General features: G+C 37.2%; 1 protein-coding gene across 1 annotated transcript in view; it reads right to left on the bottom strand.

Annotated features, from left to right (window-relative positions):
* NEK11 (NIMA related kinase 11) overlaps positions 1–15,188 on the bottom strand; it is a 104,235-nt gene that overhangs the window by 20,962 nt on the left and 68,085 nt on the right. Inside the window, 2 exon segments of the mRNA XM_024747915.1 lie at positions 13,420–13,546; positions 14,514–14,576. Coding sequence (XP_024603683.1) covers positions 13,420–13,546; positions 14,514–14,576 — 190 coding nt within the window.

The raw sequence follows: 15,188 nt of genomic DNA, 5'->3' as shown, positions 1-15,188 counted from the left end.
GAAGGTGTAAGGAATGTTTAACAAAGACCTAGAAAACTAAAGAACAAACAAACAGAGATGAGCAATACAATAACTGAAATTAAAAATACACTAGAAGGAATCAATAGTAGAATAACTGAAGCAGAGGAATGAATAAGGGACCTGGAAGATAGAATGGTGGAAATCACTGCCATGGAACAGAATAAAGAAAAAAGAATGAAAAGAAATGAAGACAGTCTAAGAGATTTCTGGGACAACATTAAATGCACCAACATTTGCATTATAGGCATCCCAGAAGGAGAAGAGAGAGAGAATGGACCTGAGAAAATATGTGAAGAGATAATAGCTGAAAACTTCCCTAACATGGGAAAGGAAACAGTCAATCAAGTCCAGGAGTGCAGAGAGTCCCAGGCAGCATAAACCCAAGGAGGAACACACCGAGACACATAGTAATCAAATTGACAAAAATCAAAGACAAGGAAAAAATATTAAAAGCAACAAGAGAAAAATGGCAAATAACATACAAGGGAACTCCCATAAGGTTATCAGCTGATTTCTCAGCAGAAATTCTGCAGGCCAAAAGGGAGTGGCATGTTATACTTAAAGTGATGAAAAGGAAGTCTCTACCCAGCAAGGCTCTCATTCAGATTTGACAGAAAAATCAAAAGCTTTACAGACAAGCAAAAGCTAAGAGAATTCAGCACCACCAAACAATGTCTAATGTCTAAAGGAAGTTCTCTAGGCAGGGAAAGAGACCAGCAACTTAAAACAACCTTGCACATATATAGACTGTTATATCGAAACCTCATGGGAACAGCAAACCCAAAAACTACAATAGATACAGACACAAAAAAGAAAAAGCAACCCGAAAACCATACTAAAGATGGTCTTCAAACCACAAGAGAAGAGAACAAAAGAGAAAGGGAAGAAAAAAGACTTACAAAACCAAACCCAAAACAATTTAAAAAATGGCAATAGGAACGTACATATCAATAATTACCTTAAATGTATATGGATTAAATACTCCAACCAAAAGACATAGACTGGCTGAATGGATACAAAAACAAGACCCATATATATGATACCTACAAGAGACCAACATCAGACCTAGAGACACACACAGACTGAAACTGAGGGGATGGAGGAAGGTATTCCATGCAAATGGAAATCAAATGAAAGCTGGAGTAGCACTACTTATATCAGACAAAATAGACTTTAAAATAAAGACTGTTACAAGAGACAAGGAAGGACACTACATAATGAGCAAGGGATCAATCCAAGAAGAAGATACAACAATTGTAAATATATATGCACCCGACATAGGAACACCTCAATATATAAGACAAATACTACCAGCCACAAAGGGAGAAATCAACAGTAACACAGTAATAGGAGGGGACTTTAACACCACACTTTCATCAATGGACAGATCATCCAGAGAGAAAATCAATAAGGAAACACAGAACTTAAATGACACATTTGATCAGATGAACTTAATTGATATTTATACAGCAATCCATCCAAAAGCAGCAGAATACACATTCTTCTCATTTGCACATGGAACAATCTCCAGTATTGACCACATCCTGGGCCAAAAAGCAAGCCTCAGTAAATTTAAGAAAATTAAAATCATATCAAGCATCTTTTCTGACCACAATGCCATGAGATTAGAAATAAACTACAAGAAAAAAAAACTGTAAAAAAAAAAAGAAAACACAAACACGTAGAGGCTAAACAATATGCTACTAAACAACCAATGGATCATTGAAGAAACCAAAGAGGAAATCAAAAAATACCTAGAGACAAATGAAAATGAAAGCACAATGATTCAAAACCTGTGGGATGCAGCAAAAGCAGTTCTAAGAGGGAAGTTTATAGAAAGACAATATTACCTCAGGAAATAAGAAAATGTCAAATAAACGACCTAACTTTACACCTAAAGCAACTAGAGAAAGAAGAACAAACAAAACCCAAAGTTAGCAGAAGGAAAGAAATCATAAAGGTCAGAGCAGAAATAAGTGAAAAAGAGACAAAACAATAGCAAAGATCAATGAAACTAAAAGCTGATTCTCTGAAGAGATAAACAAAGTTGATAAACCTTTAGCCAGACACATCAAGAAAAATGGGAGAGAGCTTAAATCAGCAAAATTAGAAATGAAAAAGGAGGTGTTACAACTGACACCATAGAAATACAAAGGATCATAAGAGACTACTAAAAGCAACTGTATGCCAATAAAAGGGACAACCTGGAAGAAATGGACAAATTCTTACAAAGGTACAATCTCCCAAGACTGAACTAGGAAGAAATAGAAAATATGAACAGATCAATCACAAGCACTGAAACTGTGATTAAAAAACTCCCAACAAACAAAAGGCCAGGACCTGATGGCTTCATAGGCAAATTCTATCAAACATTTAGAGACGAGCAAACATCTATCCTTCTGAAACTGTTCCAAAAATTTGCAGAGGAAGGAAAACTCCCAAACTCCTTCTGTGAGGCCACCAACACATTTGGTATTCTATGAGGATACCAAAACCAGACAAAGATACTACAAAAAAAGAAAATTAGAGACCAATATCACTGATGAATAGAGATGAAAACATCCTCAGCAAAATAATAGCAATCCAAATCAACAATATATTAAAAGGATCATACACCATGATCAAGTGGGATTTATCCCAGAGATGCAAGGATTTTTTGATACCTGCAAATCAATCACTGTGATACACCACACCAACAAACTGAAAAATAAAAACCATATGATCATCTCAATAGATGCAGAAAAAGCTTTTGACAAAATTCAACACCCATTTATGATAAAAATTCTCCAGAAAGTAGGTATAAAGGAAACCTACCTCAACATAATAAAGGCCATATATGACAAACCTACAGCTAACATCATACTCAATGGTGAAAAGCTGAAAGCATTTCCTCTAAGATCAGGAACAAACAAGGATGTCCAGTCTCACCACTTTTATTCAACATAGTTTTGGAAGTCCTAGCTATGGCAATCAGAGAAGAAAAAGAAATAAAAGGAATACAAATTGGAAAAGAAGAAGTAAAACTGTCACTGTTTGCAGATGACATGATACTACACATAGAAAATCCTAAAGACACTACCAGAAAACTACTGGAACTCATCAATGAATTTGGTCAAGTTGCAGGTTACAAAATTAATACACAGAAGTGCATTTCTATACACTAACAATGAAAGATCAGAAAGAGAAATTCAAGAAACAATCCCATTTACCATCACATCAAAAAGAATAAAATACCTAAGAATAAACCTACCTAAGGAGACAAAAGCCTGTAATCCAAAAACTATAAGACGCTGATGAAAGAAATTGAAGACAACACAAGCAGATGGAAAGATATACCATGTTCTTGGATTGGAAGAATCAATATTGTCAAAATGACTATACTACCCAAGGAAATCTACAGATTCAATGCAATCCCTATCAAATTACGAATGGCATTTTTCACAGAACAAAATATCTTAAAATTTGTGTAGAGGGGCTTCCCTGGTGGCACAGTGGTTGAGAGTCCGCCTGCCGATGCAGGGGACATGGGTTCATGCCCCGGTCCGGGAAGATCCCTCATGCCGTGGAGTAGCTGGGTCCGTGAGCCATGGCCGCTGAGCCTGCGCATCCTGAGCCTGTGCTCTGCAACAGGAGAGGCCACAACAGTGAGAGGCCCGCGTACCGCAAAAAAATAAACAAATAAAATAAAATTTGTATAGGGACACAAAAGACCCCGAATAGCCAAAACAATCCTGAGAAATAAAAATGGAGCTGAAGGAATCAGGCTCCCTGGCTTCAGACTGTACTACCAAGCTACAGTCATCAAAATAGTACAGTACTGGCCCCAAAATAGAAATACAGATCAGTGGAACAGGATAGAAAGCCCAGAAATAAATCCATGTTCCTATGGTCAACTAATCTACGACAAAGGAGGCAAGAGTAAACAATGGTGGAAAGACAGTCTCTTCAATAAATGGTGCTGGGAAAACTGGACAGGTACAAGTAAAAAAATGAAATTAGAACATTCTTTAGCACCATACACAAAAATAAGTTCAAAATGGATTAAAGACCTAAATGTCAGACCAGACACTATAAAACTCTTAGAGGAAAACATAGGCAGAACACTCTGACATAAATTGCAGCAATATCTTTTTTGACCCACCTCTCAGAGTAATGGAAGTAAAAACAAAAATAAACAAGTGGGACCTAATTATACTTAAAAGTTTTGCACAGCAAAGGAAACCATAAACAAAATGAAAAGAAGAGAAAATATTTGCAAATGATGTGACCAAGAAGGGATTAGTCTCCAAAATTTACAAACAGCTCATGTGGCTTAATATCCTCAAATCAAACAACCCAATCAAAATATGGGCAGAAGACCTGAATAGATATTTCTCCAAAGAAGACATACAGATGGCCAAGAGGCAAATGAAAAGATGTTCAACATCACTAATTATTAGAAAAATGTAAATCAAAACTACAGTGAGATATCACCTCACACCAGTCAAAATGGCTATCATCAAAAAATCCACAAACAGTAAATGCTGGAGAGGGTGTGGAGAGAAGAGAACCCTCCTACACTGTTGGTGGGAATATAAATTGGTACAGCCACTATGGAGAACAGTATGAGGGTCCCTTAAAAAACTAAAAATAGAGCTACCATATGATCTGGCAATCCCACTCTTGGGCATATATGCAGAGAAAAACATGGTTCGAAAGGATACATGCACCCCAATGTTCATTGCAGCACTGCTTACAATAGTCAGGACATGGAAGCAACCTAAATGTCCATCTACAGAGGAATGGATAAAGAAGATGTGGTACATACATACAATGGAATATTACTCAGCCATTAAAAAGAGTGAAATAATGCCTTTTGCAGCAACATGGATGGACCTAGAGACTGTCATACTGAGTGAAGTAAGTCAGACAGAGAAATATTGTATGTTACTGCTCATATGTGGAATCTTAAAAAAAGATACAAATGAACTTATTTACAAAACAGAAACAGACTCACAGACTTACAGAATGAACTCATGTTTCCCAGGGGAGAAGGTGGGGGGAGAGATAGTTAAAGAGTTTGGCATTGATTTGTACACACTGCTATATTTAAAATGGATAACCAACAAGAACCTACCGTATAGCACAGGGAACTCTGCTCAATATTATGTAACAAGCTAAATAGGAAAATAATTTGAAAAAGAGTAGATACATGTATATGTATAACTGAATCACTTTGCTGTATACCTGAAACTAACACAACATTGTTAATCGGCTATACTCCAATATAAAATAAAAAGTTTAAAAAAATCCAAACTGAAAAAAAAAAAAAAGTGAATGCAATCCTTCTGCTATATCATCCCAACATTCTACCATGTTTTGCGGGAGAGTCATAAAATTTTAGAAACAAAGTTTGGGTGAATTTCAGATCCTGCTCATATCAGCTCTTTCTAATTACTTTCTTCCCCAATTGAGCTTTACAACGTCTGAAGGAAGGTCAGCTCTTCGCCCTTCCCCATGGTGGTCCCATGCCCTCCACACCCTAAGCATCTGGCCACAGAAGAACTGAGGACAAGACCAACAGCAGGGGTAGAGAGAAGGCAAGGAAGATCACAAGGGGGCAGAGGGTAAATAAAAGGGAAAGATTTTTTGCATCTTTAGCTATCCTTGGGGACATGGTCATAGACTCCATACAAACCATAAAGTCTGGGAAATAAACATGGACAGTGTTCAAAGCTGGGTCGAGAAGCGGGTTGGCAACAATGATGAAAGCATCTTTCCACCACCAACTGTTACTAACTCAGCCCCCCACTGAACAGAGGCTGGATGTGGCAACAGCATGCGTTGCTCATGTGGCATAAGAGACTTCACACTTTGGAATCTAAAAAAAAAGGTACAAATGAACTTATTTACAGAGAAACAGAGTTTCAGATATAGAAAACAAATTTATGGTTACCAGAGGGTAAGTGGGGGGAGGGATAAATTGGGAGATTGGGATTGACATATACACACTACTATACATAAAATAGATAATAAGAACCTGCTGTATAGCACAGGGAACTCTACTTAATACTCTGTAATGGCCTATATGGAAAAAATAATCTAAAAAAGAGTATATATATATCTATATCTATATCTATATATATGTGTATATATATATATAGCTGATTCACTTTACTGTACACCTGAAACTAACACAACATTGTAAATCAACTATAGTCCAATAAAAAATTTTTTTTTAAGATACTTTACACTTTGAGTGAACAGCTTTCATCACCTTTGATAGTCTCTGGAGGCTCTTTTAAGATGGACAGAGCCTCAGAAGTAGCAGAATACCCCAAATTAACAGAAGGCCTGCCTTTCTCCCATTTTTCTCCACCAGACTTTTCCCCATTCCCGTCTGTTTTCTGTCGCAGAGTTTGGTATCACTATAAGACAATCTCTCCTGGTAGATTGCCTACTCGTTGCAAATACCCCTTCCCCTTCCTTCTCCTGGTGGGTGGGCTTCCTTCCTTGTTGATATTGGGGTTGGCCACATGACTTCCCCAGTCTCTGGTGTGAGATATGAAGGGGAAGCTTCACATGCAGGTGCAGATATAGCACAGCCCCTGCTCTCTGTCTTAGCACTAGGCAGGCTCATTCCAGACCAGGACACAGCCTGAGTCCTGGACCTGGGGCACGGGAGCAGAAGCAGAGCAGACTTGCAACCTGGAACAAAGGCTCAGGTAACCTGCAGTCCTCATGTAACGTGAAAATGAAATACATTTTATAAGTACCAGAGATTTTTGGAGCTCTTTGTTATTTCAGCAAAGCTGACTTATATACCATCCCCTTGTTTAACAGCTATCAGCAGCTTCTCATCCCACAGAAGGTAAAGTCCAAGCTCCTTTGCATGGCTCCATGGCTCATTCACCACGTGAACACTGACTGCCTCCTTAGCCTCGTGTATTTATTGCCACACCTGCTCTGCCACACACACGCACGCGCACACACACACACACACACACACACACACACTTCGTCCTCAGCTAGTCGGAGGACACAGAGCATTACTACACTTCCATGTCATTACAGTGCTCCCAGGGGCTTTCAGGAGTCAGAGAAGGCCCAGGTCACTTGCAACTACTTTCAAATTCTCAGTATATTTTCTAAAATGAAAAAATACCAAAAAAGAGTTTCAAAAATTATGATATATTATGAAAATTTTACATTTACTAGATTAACACCTTTAATATATATAAACTCATTTGGATATAACTGCAAACACATACATTTGAGGCCCATTGTGAGGGAGAAGGCTGAGGGGAAATGGCTCTTTGGGCCAGCCTTTTTCCCTGCACAGTCCACCCCTCCCCCCACAGTGAGCATCCCCTACTGTCAGTCATGGGCACTGGATCTTTCTTCCTGAAACGCATTTTGTCAAACTTTTCTCCATCCTTTCCCATGCTAAGCAGCATTATCCACACTCTGAGACTGTAGCTGATGCTCTGCACCCTCACCCTAGCAGTGAATCACTCACTCCTTTATACACCAGAGCCACATACACACTCCTTGTATTGCACTATAACAACATATGGCAATTTGTTTATGTCTGCCAATCTTTTGAGGACAAAGACCAGAACTTACACGTCTTTTTTTTTTTAATTGGAGTATAATTTCTTTACAATGTTGTGTTAGTTTCTGCTGTACAGTGAAGTGAATCAGCTATATGTATACATATATCCCCTCCCTCTTGGACCTCCCCCACCCCATCCCACCCATCTAGGTCATCACAGAGCACCGAGGTGAGATCCCTGGTGCTCTACAGCAGGTTTCCACTAGCTATCTATTTTACACATGGTAGTGTATATATGTCAAACCTAATCCCCCAATTCGTCCCACCCTCCCCTTCCCCCCCAGGTTCACATGTCCATTCTCTATGTTTGTGAAGAACTTACACGTCTTGATGTTTCTTTCTTTCTGAGAACAACCCACAGGCAAGAGGTAAACTGGCTTTCTGGGTGGAAAGGTACACCCTGATTTGTAGCATTTATTGATTTCTGTGGGGTTGAGAAGAGATGTGGATAGCAGAGCCTTGCGAGCTGGTCTGAGCTGGCTGCCACATGCTGCTGAGTTATGTGAGTGATGGAGAGATGGTGCTGGAGTCAGAAGGTGGTCCAGGGCTGGGATGAGCAGGAGAAGGGAAGCCAAGAGGAGTGGAGGGAGAGTCTGAGGCACATGCAAAAGCTGCTGGTCCATCTCTCAACTGAGGCCCAGGTTCTTGGGATCCATCCATCAAATGCACCTGTAAGGAGAGTACCAGACTGCTTTCCTGGCACAAGAAGTGTGGCCTCCTCTCCAGCCATTTCTTGAACTTCTTAAGATAAAGAAAATGAACAGTGCCAGCTTGTCACAATGGAGATCCAGACTACAGGCTGTGTCTCAACTCTATTTATTTTCCTCCTGACAAAGCCCAGTTCTACTCACTGCTATAAATAATAAAGCACCTCAAAACTTAGTGTCTTAAAACAACAATAGTCAATAATTTTGCTCATGAATCTATTCTCTCAGAAATTGACAAGGAGGCCTTGAATCTTCTCCCCATGGCATTTGCTGGGCAACCTCATTTGAGGCTGGAAGATCCATTTCCAAGTCACTCACATGATTGGCTGATTGGTGTTGGCCATTATGCAGAAGCTCAGCCAGGGCTAAAGCCCAGAGGTCTCGATTCCTTCCACACTGTACTCCCAGTGTGCTACACAGACTTCCTCACAACACCATAGTTGAATTCCAAGAGCAAGGATCTCAAGGGAATCAGACAGAAGCGTTGTCAACTTTTTATGACCTAGACTCAGAAGGCACATAGTAATAATTTTGCCATAATCGCAGTCTTACCCAGATTAAAGGGGTTTATTCACTAGGTGAATAAACAAGCAAATAATAACAAGTCCCAGAGAGGTGGGGGAGTGGGGAGAGTAAGTGTCCAGAGTTGCTCCAATATATCATCTAAAATGTCCAGTTTTCACCAATTATGAGACATGCAAAGAAACAGGAATGAATGATCCATACGTGGGGAAAAACAGCAGGCAACATAAACTAACTGAGAGAGCTCAGATGTCAGATCTAACAGAAAAGGATTTCCAAGCAGTCATTTTAAATATGTTCAATGAACTAAAGGAAACTATTTAAAGAAGTAAAGTATGATAAAATGTCACATCAAATGGAGAATATCAGTAAACAGAGAGAAATTACTTTAAAACTCAAGTAGAAATTCTGGAGTTGAAAAGTACAATAACTAAAACAAAAAATTCCCCAGAAGGGCTCAACAGTAGATTTTAACTAGCAGAATAAAGAATCAGTGAACTTGAAGACAGACTGACAGATATTATGCAATCTGAAGAACAGAGAGAAAAATGAAGAAAAATGATCATTGCATCAGAGCATGTGGGAAACCAGAAAACACACCAGCATACACACAGTGGGAAGACCAGAAAGATAGGAAAGAGGGAAAAGAGGAGAAAAAAATACTCAAAAAAAGGAGGGCTGAAAACCTCCCAAGTCTGATCAAGTTTGATGAAATATGTTAATTTACATGTCCAAGAATCTCAACTAACCCCAGGTAGGATAAATGTAAATCCACACCTAGTTACATCAGGTAAAAATGCTGAAAGACAAAGAGAAAATCTTCAGAGAAAACATTAAGGTCTTGGTTGAATAAACTATTGTGTCCAGGAATAGAATGCTATGCAAACATTTAGATGATATGTATATATATTTTGTTGCTACAGAGCAATGTTCTATTTTGCTAAATTAAAAAGAAACAGGTTATAAAATTATACACAGTGTGATTTTTTTTTTTTTTTGGAGTAACAAATAAACTTAGATAGGTACATGAAGAATTTAGCACATTAAATGTCAATCACGGAGTAAGCGCTCCACAGAGGGTAGCTATTCCTGGTTCTTTTGCTGCTGTTGTATTATGCCCTTTTAAAAATCCACCAGGCCAGACTAACATTATCTGCAGAGTTTGTATCAATCATTTCATGCTCATCATTGGAAAAATATATTAATACTCAAATTTACTGCTGCTGACTTAAGTGTTTCCCTACCTCAGCTTCTGCTGAGTGAAAATAATGATGCCAGTGCTCACTCTCCAAGAAGCCTCACACCCCAGGAAGTTGAAGCTGTCCAACAGCTTGCTCTGAACCCACACAGGAAATGCCCAGAACATGGGCAGGTGAGAGCTTGCTTCCCCGAGAGGCAGCTGATGGGGCTGCTGGCTGCCAGCTACTCGAGGTCCCACATTAGCTACAGAACCTGCTGTCAGGTTGGCCTGTTTCTCCCTTTTCCTAAATCCTTCACCAGAAAACAAGCTTGTTTTCCTCTCTACCCCCTTACCCTGTCAACCCTGGGAATGCTCTTCTGTGAGGATACTTTCTTAGTCCTGGCAGACCAGGCAGGTGCTGGTTCCTCTTTGTTTTCTTCCACCTGAAGCTAAGCCTTGTCTAACATTTCCATCCAAGGTCACTACACCCTGACTCCAATGCTGGGTGTGAACTAGACTCCTCCAGTGTCCCCTACCCAGCCAACTATCATACCAGACCCCTGAACAAAACTTTGAGAGCATCCCATTATACTTTCCCCACCACCATTAACTCCACTTAAATCACCCAAAGAATGTATGGCCATCTGGTGACCTCTCACAGCATGACAAATAAGGCCAACAATGAATAGTCTGTTTCCTTTCTGCTTACAGTACCATTATTCCAATAATATTGTCATTGTCCTTTATTTGTTTCTCCTACAAGAATAATAAGTTCTAACTATTCATAGTTTAAACCAATTTAAAGAACTAGTCTAGGAACCCAACTCATATATTATATTTTTCCTTTGGGGGGAAAAAGATGTTCAGCAATAGCTTATACAAATCAGCCATGTTCAAAGTATTGTCCTCAGTGAACCTAATTATCCTAACTTTCCAAATAATTGTTTATAAACTTTTAGAACCTAACCCAGTTTTAAGAAAGGGACTTCCTGTACTTGATTGCTGTAAATAAATGAATCCCAAAAGTTTTAAGCAGGTTGAAGAAGGAGGACAAAGTTACATATGGGCGAGTATTAACAGATGAAAATATAGTTAGTATTATAACAATTCTTCTTCTTTAAGCATTATAAATAAATACGTACAGCCATTAATGCTAAAGCAAAACACCTGTCAATTATTCATAAGTGTTTCCAATCCTAAGACAATATTCCACAGTAACAGATGTTACACGCTGAGATTCAGGGGAAAAATTCTCAACCCCATTCAATCTAAATTTTCTAAGAGTGTCTCCGAAAGATGACTCACTACACTTATATATCTGTCACTATAATTTATATTTCTCTGTTATTCTTTCCACTTTAGGTTCAACAGTAGACATTTCATTACCAGATACGCCCATTTTCATTTGGATACAACCAAGGTAATTACTAAATTCATAATAAGGTGGTTATTCGGGGTCATGATGATGATAAATCCTTGCCGAGAACTTTCTGAGTAGTTGGTAATCTCTGCAAGGAGAGCTGACCTAATGCTTGCAAAAATATATAAAAATTCTCCTGCATTTCTATATTTGGGAGATGTTGGCTTTTTAAAGTTTTGCCTGAGTCCCATTTTTGTAAGCCTAAAACATTATAGCAATATTGTTTGATATTCCTATGACTCTTCATGCAATACTAGGAACAGTTTTAGGTTTTTTTTTTAAAGAAGTAAGACAGACACAACTGAAACAAAAGACTCTATGCCCTCCTCTCTGTGGGCTCCTTTGCCTTGGTTTTCTAGGTGACGTCCATCCGATTTGGCAAGCAAATATAGACACCTGTCAAAAGGAGTCAGCTTTCTTGCTATACATAATTCCAAAGACTTAAATGATGAGCTTCATAAAATTAACTTACTCTTCATTCAAATGACATGATGTAACATCTTCCTGAGATACCATGTAAACTTAATCATGAAGAAATTTTATATTTAAATTATTTTTAAATGTCCATAATAATAATAATAAAAATAAGTGTGAAGAGATATTTAGGTATGTTACCTCAAATTCAATCCAAAGCCCAAGACTAGTTTTTCTCTAACTGGAGAAAAGTACACCAAAAAGAGGAAGAAGATTTTTCCTGAGGGTCAGGGATCCTATCACTTTTGATTTTATATGCTAAGGGCTATTGAACAGCCATGGGCAAATAGTAGATGTTCAATGAAGCGAAGTTTAAAGAAACTCATTCATCTGAACATACCTTGAGGGTTTTGTCTGGTTTTTGTTTTCCTTTTTGGAGGGAATCAGGGAACGTCGTGATTGAGAAAAGATGATAGGTGAATTGGAAAAGACCACCAGATTAGAAACTAGTTAACAATGAAAAAAACCACTGAAGAACCTAGAAATGTATAATCCCAAGAGTGATTGAAGGCACAGGATGGATAGGGATCTGCCCCAGCCAGACCTAATCGTGACAGTGTTCTCTCCCACTTGGGAGGGACCAGAGCAAGAACAGGAGTAATGACCTTGTTGAAAATCCCAAGGCATAACTCCTGCTGTGCTTATTTTTCCCTAACCAGAGAAAAAGTAATTTTCTACTTTATCTTCTTTAGAACAATGAAGCAGACACAATATTTCACACTGCTCATCTTTGAAAGCTCAGAACTACTTAAGTTGATTTGCATACAATAATTATTTACTTAATTAACAAGTTCTCAGCTAAATTGTCCTTTCAACCCTTAACAAGTTGAAAATTATATAAGATTCTCCTTCAAAGGAAAGGAAAATTTCCCCAATTAGGATCTATTGCTATCAACAGAATACAATTTTCCACATGGCTTTTTGCACTGAGATTTAAACTGATTCCCCAATGAGGAAGCAGAAATTCCTTTGGAAAAGAGCTCAAAGAAGCTGAGAAATCTCAAATGTATCTATCACCGAAAACCCAGAATTTTTTTTAATTTAAGTTGATCCTTAAAGCTAATATCTTTAGTAAAAACTCTTAAAAGCAACAAGAAGACAAAAAATAAAGGTAAGCTATATATTCCCCACAGAGGTGGAAGTTAACCTTAAAAAAAATAAAGCAGTGTTTAGAATTACAAATGCTTTATGTAATAGACTAGCAGAAACATATCAAAATTTAATGTTTATGATACATTAGGAACTTTCCTTCGTGGTTCAAGAAGAAAAAATCCAAACCAAGCATTTAATCTATGAATAAAGAGAATTTTTGAAATCAATTTAATGGAATATATCAAGTTTCTAATCCAAAAGACCTTCTTTTACACTGCTTACAGAATAACTAATATTTGAAAAGGATAAAGTGAGTGGACGTAGTAAGTAAATGAGCCTAAAATCAAAATGCACTGTCTCTCAGGGTAGCAAATGAATAAGGAGCCTGGACCAGCCCATGCCCACTCACCAGATATCCGACTTTGTGTCATAACCTTTGTGTTTCAGAGCCTCTGGGCTCATATAATGGGGAGTTCCAGTAAAAGTGGTGGCTAGATCACAGGATCCCATTAAGAGTCGAGAAACTCCAAAATCCCCTTGAAATAATAATTGTTTTTTATGAATACTTTAAATCACAAAAATCAGTACTGTACTAGAAATTAACAACTGTCGAATTTGACCATTTTAATATGCAATGATTCATACCATTTTAAAGGGAAAGAAAAGTCACACATTTTAAATTATACAATACTGGTGAATAGCTTTAAAAATAAAAGCCTTATAGGAGAAAGAAGACTTTGAAAACAGGAAAGTGAATTATGTAAGCTAAAACTTTATTTCCTGGAATTATGGAAAACCAGCAACTTGAAACAAAAAGCTATTTCAAGTCTGAATAACAACAAACAGAATGATTCTGGAAGCACTGAATATTATGACTTGCAATTTTATCTGGGTGGGGGGGAGAGTTTGTTCTTCATTTACAATAAAGAAATTTCAAACAAAAAACCTGAGATTTTTCAAGAACATGACTATAAAAATTTGAATCTATCAGCTTCAGTATACTTGTCTAATTAGTTGCAAGCTTTTATGATTCCCCCTCTAAGAACACCTACATAAGATCAAACAATCCAGTAACTGTTGTGAGTGTGGGTACAGTTCTAAAGGAGAACTAACTATATCGACATTTTAATTATCTGTGATAACTGTTAATTACCTGTGATAAAATAAGTAGGGGAGTGGGAAAGCTGTAGTAATCAAACTAGTAAAACAAGTCTAATCATTTATTAATGGTTAACGCATGGCATGGAATAGGAACTCAAAAGATATTTGTTGAATCTATCTAATATGTAGCAAATGTTTTATACCTCAGTTTATATCAGGTAATCAGAAACAAAATAACTGTTTTTTTTGTTGTTGGGCACAACCAATCAAGAGCAAAAATTTAGTAAGTTTGAATAAACCAGTGATTATTCTAACACTTTTAGGTACTTTATACTCCAATTTGATATACTAATAACATCTAGAATATACTCTCTCATAGAATACATATTCTTAAAATCTTACCAATTTTAAGTAGATTATTTTTCAGAAATATATTCTTTGATTTCAAGTCTCGATGGAAGTACCCTCCTACAAAAGGAAAAAAGGATATACAATTTCATGCAAATATAAAATTTTAAAATCCAAATATAAATAACATATATGAGTGAATGTGAAGTGATTCACACATAAATATACACTCCCAGAGATATATCTTTAAATGTTTAAAAGCTTCAAAGCCACAACATTTTCTAATTTCACTGAGAAAATCAGAGTTTTAAAACAAAGGTTTTAAAGACAGAGAAACATGTAGTTGAGAGAAGGGTGATGTACTTCCAACTATTTCAATAGGCCAGATTTTATTGTGTTTTAGTAGCATAATCTACATTGTACTATATCCAGTAACCATACACCCAATTCACAGAGGAGTTATCACAAAGCTTTATAATCTATTATATACTATATATAATCTATTACATGCATATATATCTTTATATTTATAATATATATATTATAATCCAAATGTTCACATTTTATATATATGTGGAAATAATGTTGATGATGATATTTAATAATAGATAACACTTAAGTTTTACTGTAACCCAGCAATGTAAATTATGTCAGTTAAGACTTTCATTTCTGAAATTATGAAAAATTAGACAACTTGAAAACTTTGCCTAAAAAAACACCCAGAAATGT

This window comes from Neophocaena asiaeorientalis, unplaced genomic scaffold (assembly GCF_003031525.2).
Source record: "Neophocaena asiaeorientalis asiaeorientalis breed wild unplaced genomic scaffold, Neophocaena_asiaeorientalis_V1.1 scaffold33, whole genome shotgun sequence".
NCBI classification, from domain to species: domain Eukaryota; kingdom Metazoa; phylum Chordata; class Mammalia; order Artiodactyla; family Phocoenidae; genus Neophocaena; species Neophocaena asiaeorientalis.
This window is presented reverse-complemented; position numbering and strand designations above follow the sequence as displayed.